Source organism: Phyllostomus hastatus, unplaced genomic scaffold (assembly GCF_019186645.2).
Source record: "Phyllostomus hastatus isolate PE091 unplaced genomic scaffold, TTU_PhHast_1.1 phas_contig_196, whole genome shotgun sequence".
Taxonomy (NCBI): Eukaryota; Metazoa; Chordata; class Mammalia; order Chiroptera; family Phyllostomidae; genus Phyllostomus; species Phyllostomus hastatus.
The window spans coordinates 4,142,211-4,156,288 of NW_025333709.1; the positions used below are offsets into that span (position 1 = coordinate 4,142,211).

Consider the following 14,078-nt stretch of genomic DNA (forward strand, 5'->3'; position numbering starts at 1 on the left):
GAACACTCTTTGTGCCTGGCCCATAGGAACTGAACCAATGTTTGCTGATGGACGTGAGTTGGAGGAGCTTGGGATTCAAGGACTGGCACAGCACCCGGAGACCCTCGGGCACAGAGCTTGCTCCTGCAGGCCCTGGTGAGGGGTTCTGTCTGGGTGCAGGGAGAGCCCCACCCCCTCTAGGCGTCGGGGTGTTGCCCAGGATCAGATTGCTGGTCCTTGATCCAGCTGGACCTGACTCGGGATCGGCCTCTTGCCAGGGATTTTATCGCGTCAGCCCCTGTTCCGAGCTTGCACACCTGGCTGTGAGCCCCTTGTCGCCAGGGCTTGCTCGTGCATCTCCGCGCTCTCAGTGACCCCTGCAAGCTTGATGCCGTACTCGGTCAGTCCACGTCTCTCTGAGTGGACAAAGGAGAGAAACCACACAGGCAGGTGGCTCCCCGCAGCCCCCTTGCCCGTGAGACCTGGCCGGGGACTCGTGGCCTGGTCGGCGGTGCAATTCTATCACGCTGACTGCGTGCGCCTGTGTGTGAGGCGGTCCGCTAATTTCCCGTAGAATCAGACATTTCACTTCTCTGTTAATCAACAAGAAAATGTTCTTACCCAGTTTTTGGCTGAGTGGTGCTCTGGAATGCCAGGTCTCCGGGCCCTCCTTTCTTCGCCCTCCCGTTGCCCCTGGGATGGAAGACAGGAGAGTGTAGTCGGGAAGGAGCAAGGGGCCGGGGCAAAACAGCTAGGAAGGGCCTCCGTTCCTAGAAACAACTGCCCAGGCATACGGATTTCCCAACTCTGTCTTTGTGTGGTTCCACTGGGGTTAAAAAAATCCGTGTTTTAAATACCTCCATTACTTTGGATGATTATTATTATTATTATTTTTAACATAAGAGCTTTATATTCCAAGGGGCAGCAGCGGGGGAGAGAAGTGTCCCCGTCAGGACAAGCATGTGGCCCACTGCCCGACGTCAGCAGGGTCCTTGTGGGACCTGCCTAAACTCTACGTGCCTCCCAGACGTTGTTCTGTGGGCTGAAGGGGGTCACACCCTCGGCACACAAACAGGGCCAGCGACTGTGGGCCAGGGAATGTTCTAGATGTTTTTCTACGCCAGCTGAGTTTTACCCCAAACTAGCACATGTCACCAGGGTAGGAAGGCGGACTGTTGACTTAACAACACCACCTTGGATGCAAATGATATCGATTGAACTCCTTTGTGATTTAGACACTTTGCTGTGGCATTTTCTATGGGGAAGTTAAATTATTTTAAATAGAGTTGGTTTGTTAACATTCTTTAAGGCCTACATTATCGTAGACTACCGCTGTGTTATACCTTATTTAAGGAGCCACGCAGAATACACTTTCTTTTCTTTTGCAGGTGCTTCATGACCTTTGTCATCAATTTACTGACATATTCTCGTCCCCATGCCCTTCCACCTGGCGAGCACCTGTGACTCGTTGCCCTCCAGGTGTTCTCCCCTTGGGCCAAACTTCTTCTTGGACACTGGACTCTCTCTACTTCCTCCCCCAGGGCCCTTTCAGGCACCTTTCTCTTTCTCAGACACCCACTGTCTTTTCCTTTGCTCTAACTTGTGCTAAGCCCAGTTACACCCCTTCCCCAGAGAAACCTCCCGGATGGGAGGCTGGCTCCTCACAGCACTCGTCTGAGCTGAAATTAAACGTTTGTTATAACTCACAGCTGTAATCATGTCTGATGGGACTACTGGTCTACCTCTCAAGGACGAGAGCTTTGCAGAGCTTGGCCCCCCCCCCGGCCCCCCCCCCCGGGACCTGGGTCAGTGCCTGACCGACAGAGCTCTCGGTGGACATGCGTGACTGTACACCTGCAGAAAGGGCCCCAGGAGCCACCTGGCCGTGACTAAGCCTCTCTTTTTTTCCATTCAGGATTTTGTGTGTAGCCTGTTGGCTGCAATGTGATGAATAGAAAATTGAGTGAGTTGTGTGTGTATCTATCTGTATCTATATATCTCTATCTATCTATGAGAGAGAGGAAGGGAAAAAGAGAGGGAGAGAAACATTGATGTGAGAGAGAAACATCAATCAGTTGCCTTTCATATGCACCCCCCACCGGGGACCGAACCTGCAACCCAGGCATGTGCCCTGACTGGGGATTGAACTGGCGACCTTTCGCTTTGTGGGACAGTGTCCAACCAACTGAGACACACCGGCCAGGGCTGTTTGAATATATTTTGCCATTGCAAATAGTTTTGTTATTTCATCATTTCTCACTTTACTTTTCCATTATTTTATGATTTCAAAGTTATTTAATGGTGTTACTTCATATATTTCATGATTTAACTGTTGTGGTTGCACCCAGGGAGAATCTGACTTACAAATCTATGTCTGCACTCTGATTTCTCTTCTGAGTCCTAGACGTGAATGTCTGTCCGTTGGGCCTTTCCAGCTGGTTGTCCTCCAGCCAGCAGACCGAGGCCCTTCCACCAGGGGGTGTCTCCACTGCCCGGTTAGTTTCCAAACCAGCACCCTGGGCGTCTTCCCCTGCGTCACCGCCAGGTCCTAACCGTCCATCCCCGAATATCTCTCGTTCTGTCCCCTCCTTCACTCCCACGAACAATACACAGTCCGAGTTCTCTTCTCATTTTTTTTTCCAGCCTGGCCTCTGGCGTCAGCCCCCTGCCTGCTTTTCTGGCCTCCTGGCCTCCACTCCCTCCACTCCCTCCGCTTCAGGAGCGTCAACCTCATCATCTAACCCAGTACTCCCTCCGCCTCTGCGTCATGTCGTTGGCCCGAACGCCAGAGCGTCCTTCCTGTGCCCGGCGGATGGCTGAGCGCTGCAGCACACTGCTGCGTAACATGCAGCTGAAGGGCCGGCCCTGTCTTCCTGTGCACTTTGAGCTCTTGGGCCCGCTCGATGATGTCCCCCCTCTAGGCACAGGACGTTGGTCCCCCTCGAGAACGTGGAAAACATCGACAGTGTCCCCTGCTCCGTTTCCTGTATGATCACCATGTTGACTGGAGAGCCTTGAAGTGCTTCTGTAGAAATGACACCGTCTTCCTTTTCTCGGTCTCTTGGGGAGGAGCCCTCCCCGATGGCCAGGGTCCTCAACAATAGGCATAGTCAGTCTGAGACGTGTGGTGGCCCCAGCCGTGTTAAAGGGTCTCCTGGGATGCTGGTTTGAGTCCAGCCTGGCCAGCGTGATGCCGTATTCATTTGCAGGGTCCTCCAAGACCATGACCTCTGTTTTGCCACCTGTCACTCTTTGCGTTAGCCTCATCATGAACTTCAACTTGGGCATCCATGAGATTTCCTTTTCCTGTATACAATCCAGGAGACTTACAGTTCACTGATTTTTTCTTCCTTATAAATCCACAGGATTTTTTCTTCCTGATATGATTTATCAATTCTTCGATGATTATCGCTTCTCTTAGTTTCTGTTATCATGCCCTCAGAAGGACAAGAATACACTATGTTAACACCTTCAGAGTCATCACATTGTGTCTTGTTTCTTCCTTAAATATGGTGCCGTACTGTGTTAGCTACCCATTGCTGTGTATCAGTGTTATCACAAACACAAACCACACACATTTCTTATCTCACCGATTTTGTGGGTCTGGGGAAGGCTTTCCCAGGTCCTCTGCTTCAGGGCTTCTGCTGAGGCTGCCATCACGGTGTCAGCCAAGCTTGGGGTCTCATCGGAATGCTCATCGGGGGAAAGGCTGAGTTTGAGAATGCTCGGCTGTCGGCGGGATTCGGATTCTCAGGGCCTGTTGGACCGAGAGCCTCAGTTCTCTGGTGTCTGTCGGCGGGAGGCTGCCCCCAGCTCCTTGTCACATGGGCCTCCCTCACACGGCCACTCGCTTCACTGAAATGTGCCCAGCACGGAGACAAGAGGAAAGTTACAGTCTCACGGAAGGCGGTCGTAGAAGTGATGTCCCAGCGATTTTGACACACCCTATTGTTTAGAAGCTGTCTCAGGCTTGCTCACAACGAGGGGAGGAGAGCACACAGGGAGGGACACGAGCACCAGGACATGAGACAATTGGGGACCACACACGTTGCCACACACTCAGTGTGGAAGTATGAGTAGGGATGACCCTTCTATAACATCCAGAAGGGTTTTTTTTTTTTTTGCATGCAAATTTACAAACCAAATCAGCTAGAATCTTTCTGCAGCCTATTTTTTTTTAAAAAACCTTCTATGACTCCTGAAAATGTCAAGCCCATTTTCAAAAGTTTTTCAGCTAATTCTAGAAGACTCCAGCAAATACCAGAATAAACTGGTTCTCCAACTCTTGCCTGGGAGAGGCCATTATAATAATTTCCCTCAGAAGAATGCCACACTTCCAACCCCCTTAAAACAGTCACCACATCAATGGTCACAAACTACTTCGCCAAGTGATTGACACCCGCTCTGTTCACTTCCCTTGGTCCTTTCGCCGTGTGGGTGGCCGTGTGCCTGCACCCAGCGCTCTGCCTGAGTGCCCGGGCAAGGCTCAGTTTCTCGGGGATTGGACGCGTCACAGCCTGGATTCTGGACACGTTTTACACGTTTGCACTGCTGAACCTGGAAACACTGGAGGGTGCCCACAGCCTTCTGGCCTCGCAGATTTTTTAAAAAGTTTGAATTTGAATATATTCACCTATGGCTGATTCCCTCAAGCTCATATGGCCCTGCCACTCACTAACTCCCTGCCATCTTCCATCTTCCATTTTATTAGCTAACTGGCCCCTGAAGATTTGAGCTGGTGATTCTTCCCAGAGGAACCTGAGAGGGATATCTTACTCAGCCATGAGAGTTGACCACAAGGAGAAGTTTTGATTATTATCCCTCACTGAGCCACGTCTTCGGTCCGGTTCATTTTATGTGCCAACTTGGCGAGGCGATGGTGCCCGGGTGTTCTGGGTGACGGCTGGTTTCCTGAGCCCCCGGCCCCATCCTGGACCCCTTCCCTTCCACGTTCTAGTCAGCTCCCGCTGGAAGGCTGTCTCTGGGCAGGGCAGCGAAGCCCTCTGGCTCGAGTCCTTTGCTGCACTGCGCTGACATTGGGAAGCAGACTCTGGTGCCATCCTCAGATCAAATAGCTGTTGAGTAGCTCATGTGCTGGGTATTGTATTAGGACTGGGGACACAGGAAGACAAGACATGAAAGGTCCCACCCTCATGAAGCTGGCAGCCACGCGAGAGGGAACCATGCTAGTCAAGGAGCTCACCCCTCTCTCACAGCTTCCTGCTTTTGTTCACCCAGTTTTAGGACCATCCACCCGGCCCTGGCCTGATTTTCCCTTGGGCTCAGCTCTGACAGGTGCCTGTTGGGTTGACACCTGGCCAGGAGGTGGCCCCTCACTGACCTTCCCTCAGGCCACTTGGATCCCTCCTCCAGCTCTTCTGGAGCCAGGAAGAGGCTCTAGCTTCTCTGCTGAAATGGGGCATCTTCAGTTTTCGGGGCTTCCCACCTGCGTCGTCATTCTGGGCAGGCTCCTGTCCCGCCCAAACCCTGAGCTCCTGTCATTCCCCCCCACAGAAGAACAGCTGAGGAAGTATCTGTGCACAGGACGATCTGTGGATGGGGTCAAGAATTTCTTGAGGGAATTGCTAATTCTTGTTCACAAAGACAGAAAATGAATCCAGAACTTGCTAGAACAGACCAGCTCCGCCTACGGGTCACTGATGCAGAGTGGAGAGTGGTGTCTGAATTTAGCTCTTTCCTTTGCCAGAGTCATAGCTTCAAAGATTCTCAGAGCCTGGGGCTCGACGGCAAGAGAGACGTTATCTGCTTGAACCTGTGAATTCTATCGAGGAGGCAACTTGGGCCAGAGAGGGGCCCTGGGCTGCTCGTGCTAAGCAGATGCTGACAGAGAAGGTTCTGGCGCAGCTCCTGGCTCTGCGTGGAGCCCGAGGTCCCTGTCACTTAGCCTCGCCTCCCCCTGGGAAGGGCCTGTCTTCTAATTAGGCCTTTCTATGTGCCTTCTGAGTAAATTCTCCTCTTCCTCCTTCGTCTTCTCGAGGAGAAAAAGAAAGACCAAGATAATCTAATTTAGAAAACAAGAAAGTAATCCTGAATCCTTTCTGTCTGGGTTTCAAGAAGCCCCGTAAGACTTCTTCCCTCTTTCCTTTTTTAATTTCCTTTTTATTATACGTTTCAGGCAGGCGACGTTATAATTCTATACCTATATACACTACAAAGTGATCACCCCCCAAAGTCTAGTTACTCTCCCCTCTTTTTTCCCTGTTTAAATTTTGATTCCGCATAAGAAAATGAACCAAAAAAAACAAACAAACCCCAAAACAAAACAAGAAAAGAAGGCTTGCGCCTCACCTTCCCCAGTGCTTTTCCCTTCCTTCCTCCGCTGTGAGCGTCAGCGGATGCAGCCCCTAAGAGACCATCAGTGCACGTGAGGAGCAAATGCAAGAACAACAGTGAATTACCCTCGTTATAGGTCCGGGGCTGTGTTCACGGTGGAGTTTAATTTATAGATGGTCATGCCTGAAAGATTCCGGAAGACTGATAGAAAACGACGTGAGAAAGCGATGTGTGTGCCTTTTACAGAAAACTCTCAGGATGCAAACTTGATGTGTGCCGGGTTAGCACCCACGCCATGGAGACGCGAGAGTCAACGGGACAGCGTGGGTCTGCTCTGCGGTCTGCAGCCGCCTGGGAGGGGACTCACACTTTACTCGCAGGAGGGGCTTCCAGAGGATGAGCCCCCACGGCCATATCCGTGCCCGCATCTCCGGGCCCAACACCTCCTGCCACCAGAGGGTCCGGAGGCAGGGAGGGAGGCCGAGGGGGGGAAGGAAGTGAGGGGAGGAGGGGCGGGTCTGCAGTGTGCCAGCTGCCGGGCACGTCCAGCACCGCCTGCAGGGACCTCTGCACTTCAGTCCCATCATGTCCCGCCGTCTGCAGTCCGCCCACCACGTAGCAGCCGTGGTCCGCACTCGAAAATCTGATGCCTCCCCTGCCTCTCCACGGCCCCCACTCAGTGACAGCTGTCATGAGCGATTGGCCTGCCCCAGGCAGGACCCGGTCCCTCAGATCGCTGTCTGTAAGCAGAGAAGGCAGCATGATATTACCACCCCGCCCGCCATGTCCCCAAATTTCTACGATGAAGACACCCACAGGTTAACACCAAACACAAGCTTTCTTGTTCCAGAGCATCTTGTGTTCCCTTCTCAGCAACTGAGTATTGAGAGAGCTCAAGTACCCTGCCTACGTCCCTCATTGAAAAAGAATGACATTTAGTGCATTTCTGCATTTCCGGCTCTTGTGCAGGGCCGTGCCCACAGGAAGGGCTCAACACAGACGTGACGAGACAGAGCTGAGATGTAACACCAGATCTGTCCAACATCACGGTCTGCGGAAGAAGCGTGAGTTTGAAATCAGCCCCTAAGACTCAGGGGCAATGCACAAATCAAACTATGCTGCTACTTGCTGTCAACACTCTTCTCAACGATTCCTGCTGACCCATTATACTTAACAGAAGGAGGAGGAGAAGCCCAGACTGGCCAAATGCACTGCCTGTGGCCACACAGCTAAGTGCTGGAGCCAGTATTCCATATCAGGCCCGTGTGACTCAGACCATTGCTTTTTACTGCATCACACTGGGTGTCATGGCAGCCGAGAGTGGCCAGGGTCCCAGACTAACCCCAGGGCTTAGATGCTGTCCCTGGTACCCAGTCGCTTTCCCATTGTGATGAGCTGTGAGGCACAGCTCAACTATCTGAACATATTGCCTGCTTTGCAAAGCAGTTACCAAAAGTCAATCAGCCCCGGAGAGCGAATCCTTATAACACATCCTCTCCTCTCTGTGCTTCCCAGGGACTCTGTGGTGGCAGCACCTGGGGGCATTCAGATTTTGCCGTATTTTGAGAGCATGGTGAGAATTAAATAAGATACCATGTGCAAAATGCTAAGAACGGTGCTTGGAATTTACTGAGTCCTCAACGAATATTTGGGCTGGAGATCCTAATCACAATTAGCTCAGTGGTTGGGGCATTTCAATGAACATCACAGAGATTCTTGCCTGGAGCAAAGCAGAAAAGGATCCTGGTCTTTGGGAAGGAGAAGGCCGACAGTCACAATCAGCAGACAGGTGCGTGGGCAGGTGACTGCTCCAAGGGGTGTTCAAGCTGGTGGCAGCTGGGAGCAGGTACTGTGGAGCCAGCTACAGGCGTCTGCAGGAGGAGCCCTCAGGCCCAGGGTGAGAAGAGGGAGGATGGTGGGTAGTGGGAGGGGGCTGGGCAAGGCTGAGAAGCAGGAGCACACACGGGGAGTTGAATCAGGGGAGGAGGCAGGCATGGCTGGGCAGCAGTGAGTGCAGGGTGGATTGGGAAGATGACCCAGGAGCTTGTGGGGGAGCGAGGACAAATAAAGATGGTCCTGCAGTCACTGGAAGGCCTTAGGCCCCAAAAAACGTGAAGCTGTGGCAGGGTCTCGGACAGAGGGACCCGCTGGCATCACTGGTGTTCACACTGGCTCTCCCTGACTGCCGGGAGGAGAAGAGGTGGACCTTTGGGGATCAAGTAGAAGCAGGGAGACCTGGTGGGAAGTTTTGCCATACCTCAGGAAGGAATAATGCTGGCTGGAACCCGGGACCTCGGGGTGGGGAGGGAGAGAGCCCCAGGGGCGGTGTTATTATCCTCGTAACAATGGCTGAGACTGGCAGTTTCCCCTCCCAAACCCGCTCACAGAATTAATCTCTCCTTAATGTGGGTTCCCTTGGAAATCATTAAAAGATAAAGAAGACGAGGCACACACCCACAATGAGATGTGACTCACACATAAAAAGATGGAAATCTTGTCATTTGCGACAGCGTAGATGGACCTAGAGGGTATTATGCTGAGTGAAATAAGTCAGACAGAGAAAGGCAAATGCAGCGTGGTTTCACTTACGTGTTGAATCCAAAAAAGACAAAACACACGAACAAGTGAACCAGAAACAGAATCATAGATACAGAAAAGAGACTGACAGTTGCCTGCGGAGAGGGGAGTGGGGGGCTGGGCAAAAAGGCTACAGGAGAATGAGAGGCACTAACTTCCAGCTACAAAGTCGGAACATCAGAGGGAGGCCCTTGTACAGCACAGGGAATATAGTCCATAATACTGTAAGAAGTCCGTACGGTGACAGATGGTTACTAGACACCACAGCGATCACTTCATAAGTTATGTAAATATAGAATTGCTGTGTCGCTCACCTGAAGTGAATATAATATTGTATGTCGGCTATACTCTACCAGTAGTAATGAAGCAAGTTTCCCCACATTTTATGTTTCCCCTGTTCCCTCTTGCATTGTTTATCTGATTGCTGGGTTCTGTCTCCGACGGTCTGCCCTGCCGGAGCACAGAGCAGGTTGTGTGAAGGGTTCCAGAGGAGGCCAAGAGCCAGGGGGTTGACCAGGTGGCCGGGACGCCCAGGTCCCCTCCGGGGTCTCAGGCAGCCTCTGCCTCACACTCTGCTTGCTATCCCCAGACTAGTTCCTCCAGCCGTAAAATGGGAATTCAGATTAGTCGAGCACTGAGGTTCTGACTCAAATTTCGGTGGGTTCAGTGACGAAGTTTTCTCCCTGATCCAGATGCCCGGATCAGGGTGTGATTTTTGCTTTGTTGATAGACTAACTGAAAGTGATGGAGAGAATGTTAATAAAGCAGATTTATTTTAAAACTGTATTGTGTCTATAGCTGTAATGTTGTGAATAGCACAAATACCGAGGAAACATTTTTCCAGTATTCTGAGTATTTCCTGATCAGCAAAGAAGCTGCTCATATCAATGACAAACCAGCGAGATCTGGACACTTCTTTGCTGTTTTACTTTGTTTTGCTCATTAATGGGAAGGAAAATATCAATCACTATTGATGTTAGAACTGTATTTATGTGTCACTTTCAACCAGCTAGGGATGTAAGAGTTCAGCAAAAATCAATGAAGTAATTTTGCCTGGATCAATGAGCTATAGGGAAACATACAATAAAAATATGATATATTTCATATGATCTCACCCATTGGAGGGACCTAATGAACAAAGCAAACAAATGAGCAAAATAAAACCAGAGGCACGGAAACTAGGAACAGGCTGACAGCGACTAGAGGGGAGGGGGCAGGGGAAAACGGGGAAAGATGGGGAAAGGTCTAATCAATGCACAGGTATAAATGACCCATGGACCTGGAAAACAGGGTGCGGACTGACTGTGGGTGGGGGCGGGGCAGGGGAGAGCCACGGGGGAAGATTGGGGGACAACTGCAATAGAGCAACAGTAGCCCTGACTGGTGTGGTTCAGTGGATTGAGCGTGGGCTGTGAACCCAAGGGTTGCCAGTTCCATTCCCAGTCAGGGCACATGCCAGGGTTTTGGGCCTGGTCCCCAGTATGGGGTGCTTGAGAGGCAATCACACACTGATATCTCTCTCTTTCTCTTTCTCTTTCTCTTTCTCTTCCCCTCTCTCTAAAACAGAATAAAGAAAATCTTAAAAAAAAGAACAATAAAAAGGTGTATTTCATTATTATTTATAAATTATATACTATATTCCTTTATAAAATTTATCACAAACTTATCTACATATACTCATATATGCATATATACAGTTTTCTCCCAGACAGCTGTTTGCTAAACATTTGTAAACTTAACCAGAACACCTCCAGCTAACCTACCTGGAGCCATTGCCATTTGTGGCGCCCAGAATGAGCTCAGTTAGGTGCCCGGAACTGCTGGTACATGCATGGCATGTGCGTGATTGGACTCCGGGCCCCTGCCCCGGGGCAAAGATCTCACTGCCCTGAGCCACGTGTTTCTCCTCTCCAAAGCGGGAACCCTTAGAAATGTCTCAGTTGATGTTCTATGAGGACGGGTCCCCACGGAAAGTTCGGTTCACGTTTCAAGGACAGGAGCACAGAAGGGGCACAGCCCCTAGAATGAGGCTGCCTTGCCCCTCCCACGCCTCTCCAGCCTCCCTTAGGTACAGTAACTCAGGGTGCTTCGAGTTCGCCGTTCTCCAAGACCACTCCCAGCGTCTATTGCTTATCGCTGGAGGAGCGTCAACCCAGGGCAGACCCACGTTCGAACACTCTTTTCTTTTTTCCCTTAAAAACCAAAAATCTTTGTTAATAGGATTGACATGAGCAAAAGAGAAACATATCCGGAATCCCCCTAGGAGCTGAAAGAATGCGAGGGTCTGGCTTCAACCAGGGGACTGCCCCCTGCTGACCAGCACAGGCGCTCATTGGCTGTGGCCATTCTATGCTCCTTCTTTTCTGTGCTAGTGCTAGGCACTTAGTAGGTGCCCCAAAGTCTCCTGTAATTTAAATGTTAATTAGATAGACGATAGTTGACATTTGCTCAGAGCATTAAAAAGAAAGATTGTAACAAATGATTCATGAGCTGAGCCAGCTGTTTGAAGCTTAGGATCTGAGTCCCCAGCAACCCCTCCTGTGCTATTTTGTTTACCCTGAACCACAGAGCCAGAAAAGAGAGAAAGAGAGGAAGAGAAAAGACTTTGTTACTTCTCTGGCAGGCTCCCTCTGTGGTCTGACACCCTGCACATCTCTTCCATGCGTGGGCAACGGTTTTTGGGTTTCCAGCCCCAGGCGGGAAGGAGAGGGGCGAACAGGGATGGAGGGTGAGCAGCCTGTGTCCCTTGCGTTGGGATCACCAGCATTTCAGTCCTGAAGGAAGGGGCCAATGAGCTTGTGCAAAAGAGTCTAGATGCTGGAGGCGGGTTCTTAAACACAGACGTGCCGCACGACCCAGCGGTCCCCCAGCCAGCTGCACGCCCCGCAGAAACCAAGACGGATGTCCACGCAAAGACTGGCACCTGGATGTTCTGTGCAGTGCTCATAGTCACGCGAGCCAGAAATGGACCACGACCAAACGTCCACGGACAGGTGAGTGGGTTCACAACATGGGGCTGTGCAACGAGATGCTAGTTAGCAGCACAAGGGAAAGAGCTGTCACAAGTGCTACAACCTGGACGAACCTCAAACACAGGTTAATTGGAAGGAGCCAGATACAAGAGACTGCAGACTGCATGATTCCCTCTACAAGAAGCGTCTTGAAAAGGCAAGGGTGTGGATGGACACACGAAGTAGATCGGTGGTGCCGGGGCCAGGGGTCAGAGGTCAGCGGCCTGCCATTCCCGGTAACTGGCTGTGAGAAATCTTACTGAGAGAATGGAATTGTCCTAAAAGGGATTTATGGTGATAGTTACACCACCTGGGACATTTACTAAAAAGTGATTGTATTCTTGAAATGAGTGACTTTTATGACATGTAAAGAATGCTTCAGTACGCTTGTTTTTCGAAAAGATCCAGGAGAAAATGATTCATTGCGGCATCTCTTAGTTTGGGGTCAGTCATCGGCCCCTGCCCCAGGCTCGGCCCTCGGCCGCAGAGCAGCGGGTCGTGCTCTGCGCCAGCCCTCCCCTCGGCCCAACGCCCGCGGTGGATCAGTCCGCCAGCGACACCCCCAACGGCGCCCAGCTATGGCGGAAGGTACGTGCCAGCGCCTTTTCACGTGCAATTAGAGTTAAGTGTAGTAATCACCTGTTAGGAAAAGAAACTCCCTCTGGTTTGAGGAGTTGGGTGATTTTAAACCGATCAGATGCATGAGCTGCGGCCAGCAAACCAGGAACAGTTGTCAGTGGAACCGTGTTTGGGCAATAATGACATGGTCACTGCCTTGTTGGAAATAGAACTCAATGTTACGACCACCATCCCTCTCAGGGCTCTCTGTGTGACCACGACTTCTAACTGGTTTTCAGGATTAGCTTCTCTTGTGCAGGGAACACAGGTGTGTGTGAGTGGGGGGTGCAGTGTCGCTAGAGAAAAAAGGAAAGCGAACAAAAACAAAAGGAAAGAGCATAATGTCTTCATGACATTATTATGAACGGGCTAAAGTAGAATGCTTATGAACGGGTTACCGTGGCATGCTGGGATCCTCACAAAACACAAAACGCAAACCAAAAAAATCAAAACACAAACAAGATGTTCAACAGCAGTGCGCTGTGTGCGTTACCTGCAGAGTCTCCGGTAGTCCTCCCAGACCACAGGTGTGCTCATCCCCGTTGTGCAGACGAAGGAGCCGAGGCTCAGGGGCGTGAGGCAGCAGCCTCCCGCCGTGACAGCGGAAACCGCGGGCTGAGAGTGTTATTCCTGCGTGGGCCGAGCCCGAGACCCTTTCCACACAGCCCTGTGTGAACAGTCACCAAGGGGTTCTAGGTGGTCTGAAAAGAGGGGGCTTCAGTAACGAGCCCTGGTTTCCTTTTCACACAAGAGTGTGAGACACCCGTAGCCTGAACGCTCCTCCCTCCTTGGTCTTCGCGGCCCGTGGGACACTGTGCCTGTCAGGATGGAGGGAAGGGACGGCAAGCCTCCTGTCTTCTTTCACGCCCCCTCCTGCCCCCTTTCTCAGCGCCTCAGCGCCACCGGGCATCGGCTCGGAAGCCAGAGCCTGCGATGCAGAAACGGGAGGCTCTGTCCCCAAGTTGCTGCATGGGCAGGAGCCAGAGATGTCTAGGCGTCCCCGTGTTACTAGAAGTCTGCATTTTTTCCTGGGGCGGGGGTGGGGGGTGGGGTGGGCAATGGCTTTATCCTTTTCAGCAAGTTGTTTTATACCCAGAATGTCCACACTAACATCGATGCCGTGAACTCACTCGCTCGGGCGCTGACTTAACTGTCTCGGAATTGTCATCGATGTCATCGGGAGCTGCCCTGTGAGGAGGCTCCCCCTAACCTCGCTGTCTTCCCCTTTTATTCTCCCACGAAGTCGCCCCGTCCACTGCCCCCATGGGCTACGCAGCTCACGCCCGTCAGATTTCTCCTGCTCAGGCTGCAGGGCTCCCCACACGTCCTCAGCCGGCTAATTAGTACACATCTTCCAAAACCGGGATCCGGCTCTGCCTTCCGGAACGCACCCTGCCTGCCCATCCCCTCGGGTGGCCGTCTCCTGACCCTCGGGGTCTCGGAGCTTACTCTGCTCGTCATGTTGACCCTATGCGACTGTGACCGCCAGCCTGCTCATGTGTCTGTCCCTGGACAGGAAGTGGAGACACGTGCTGGGGAGGGCAGAAGAGCAGCAATGCGTCTTGAGACGGGGGGACTCACGAGGGCAGGGACTGTGTG

General features: G+C 51.7%; 1 protein-coding gene across 1 annotated transcript in view; it reads right to left on the reverse strand.

The window, feature by feature from the left end:
* Window positions 1–14,078, reverse strand: part of CLNK (cytokine dependent hematopoietic cell linker) — a 132,715-nt gene that overhangs the window by 75,488 nt on the left and 43,149 nt on the right. The window contains exon 3 of the mRNA XM_045834710.1: window positions 601–672. Coding sequence (XP_045690666.1) covers window positions 601–672 — 72 coding nt within the window. The remainder of the gene's footprint in view (window positions 1–600; window positions 673–14,078) is intronic.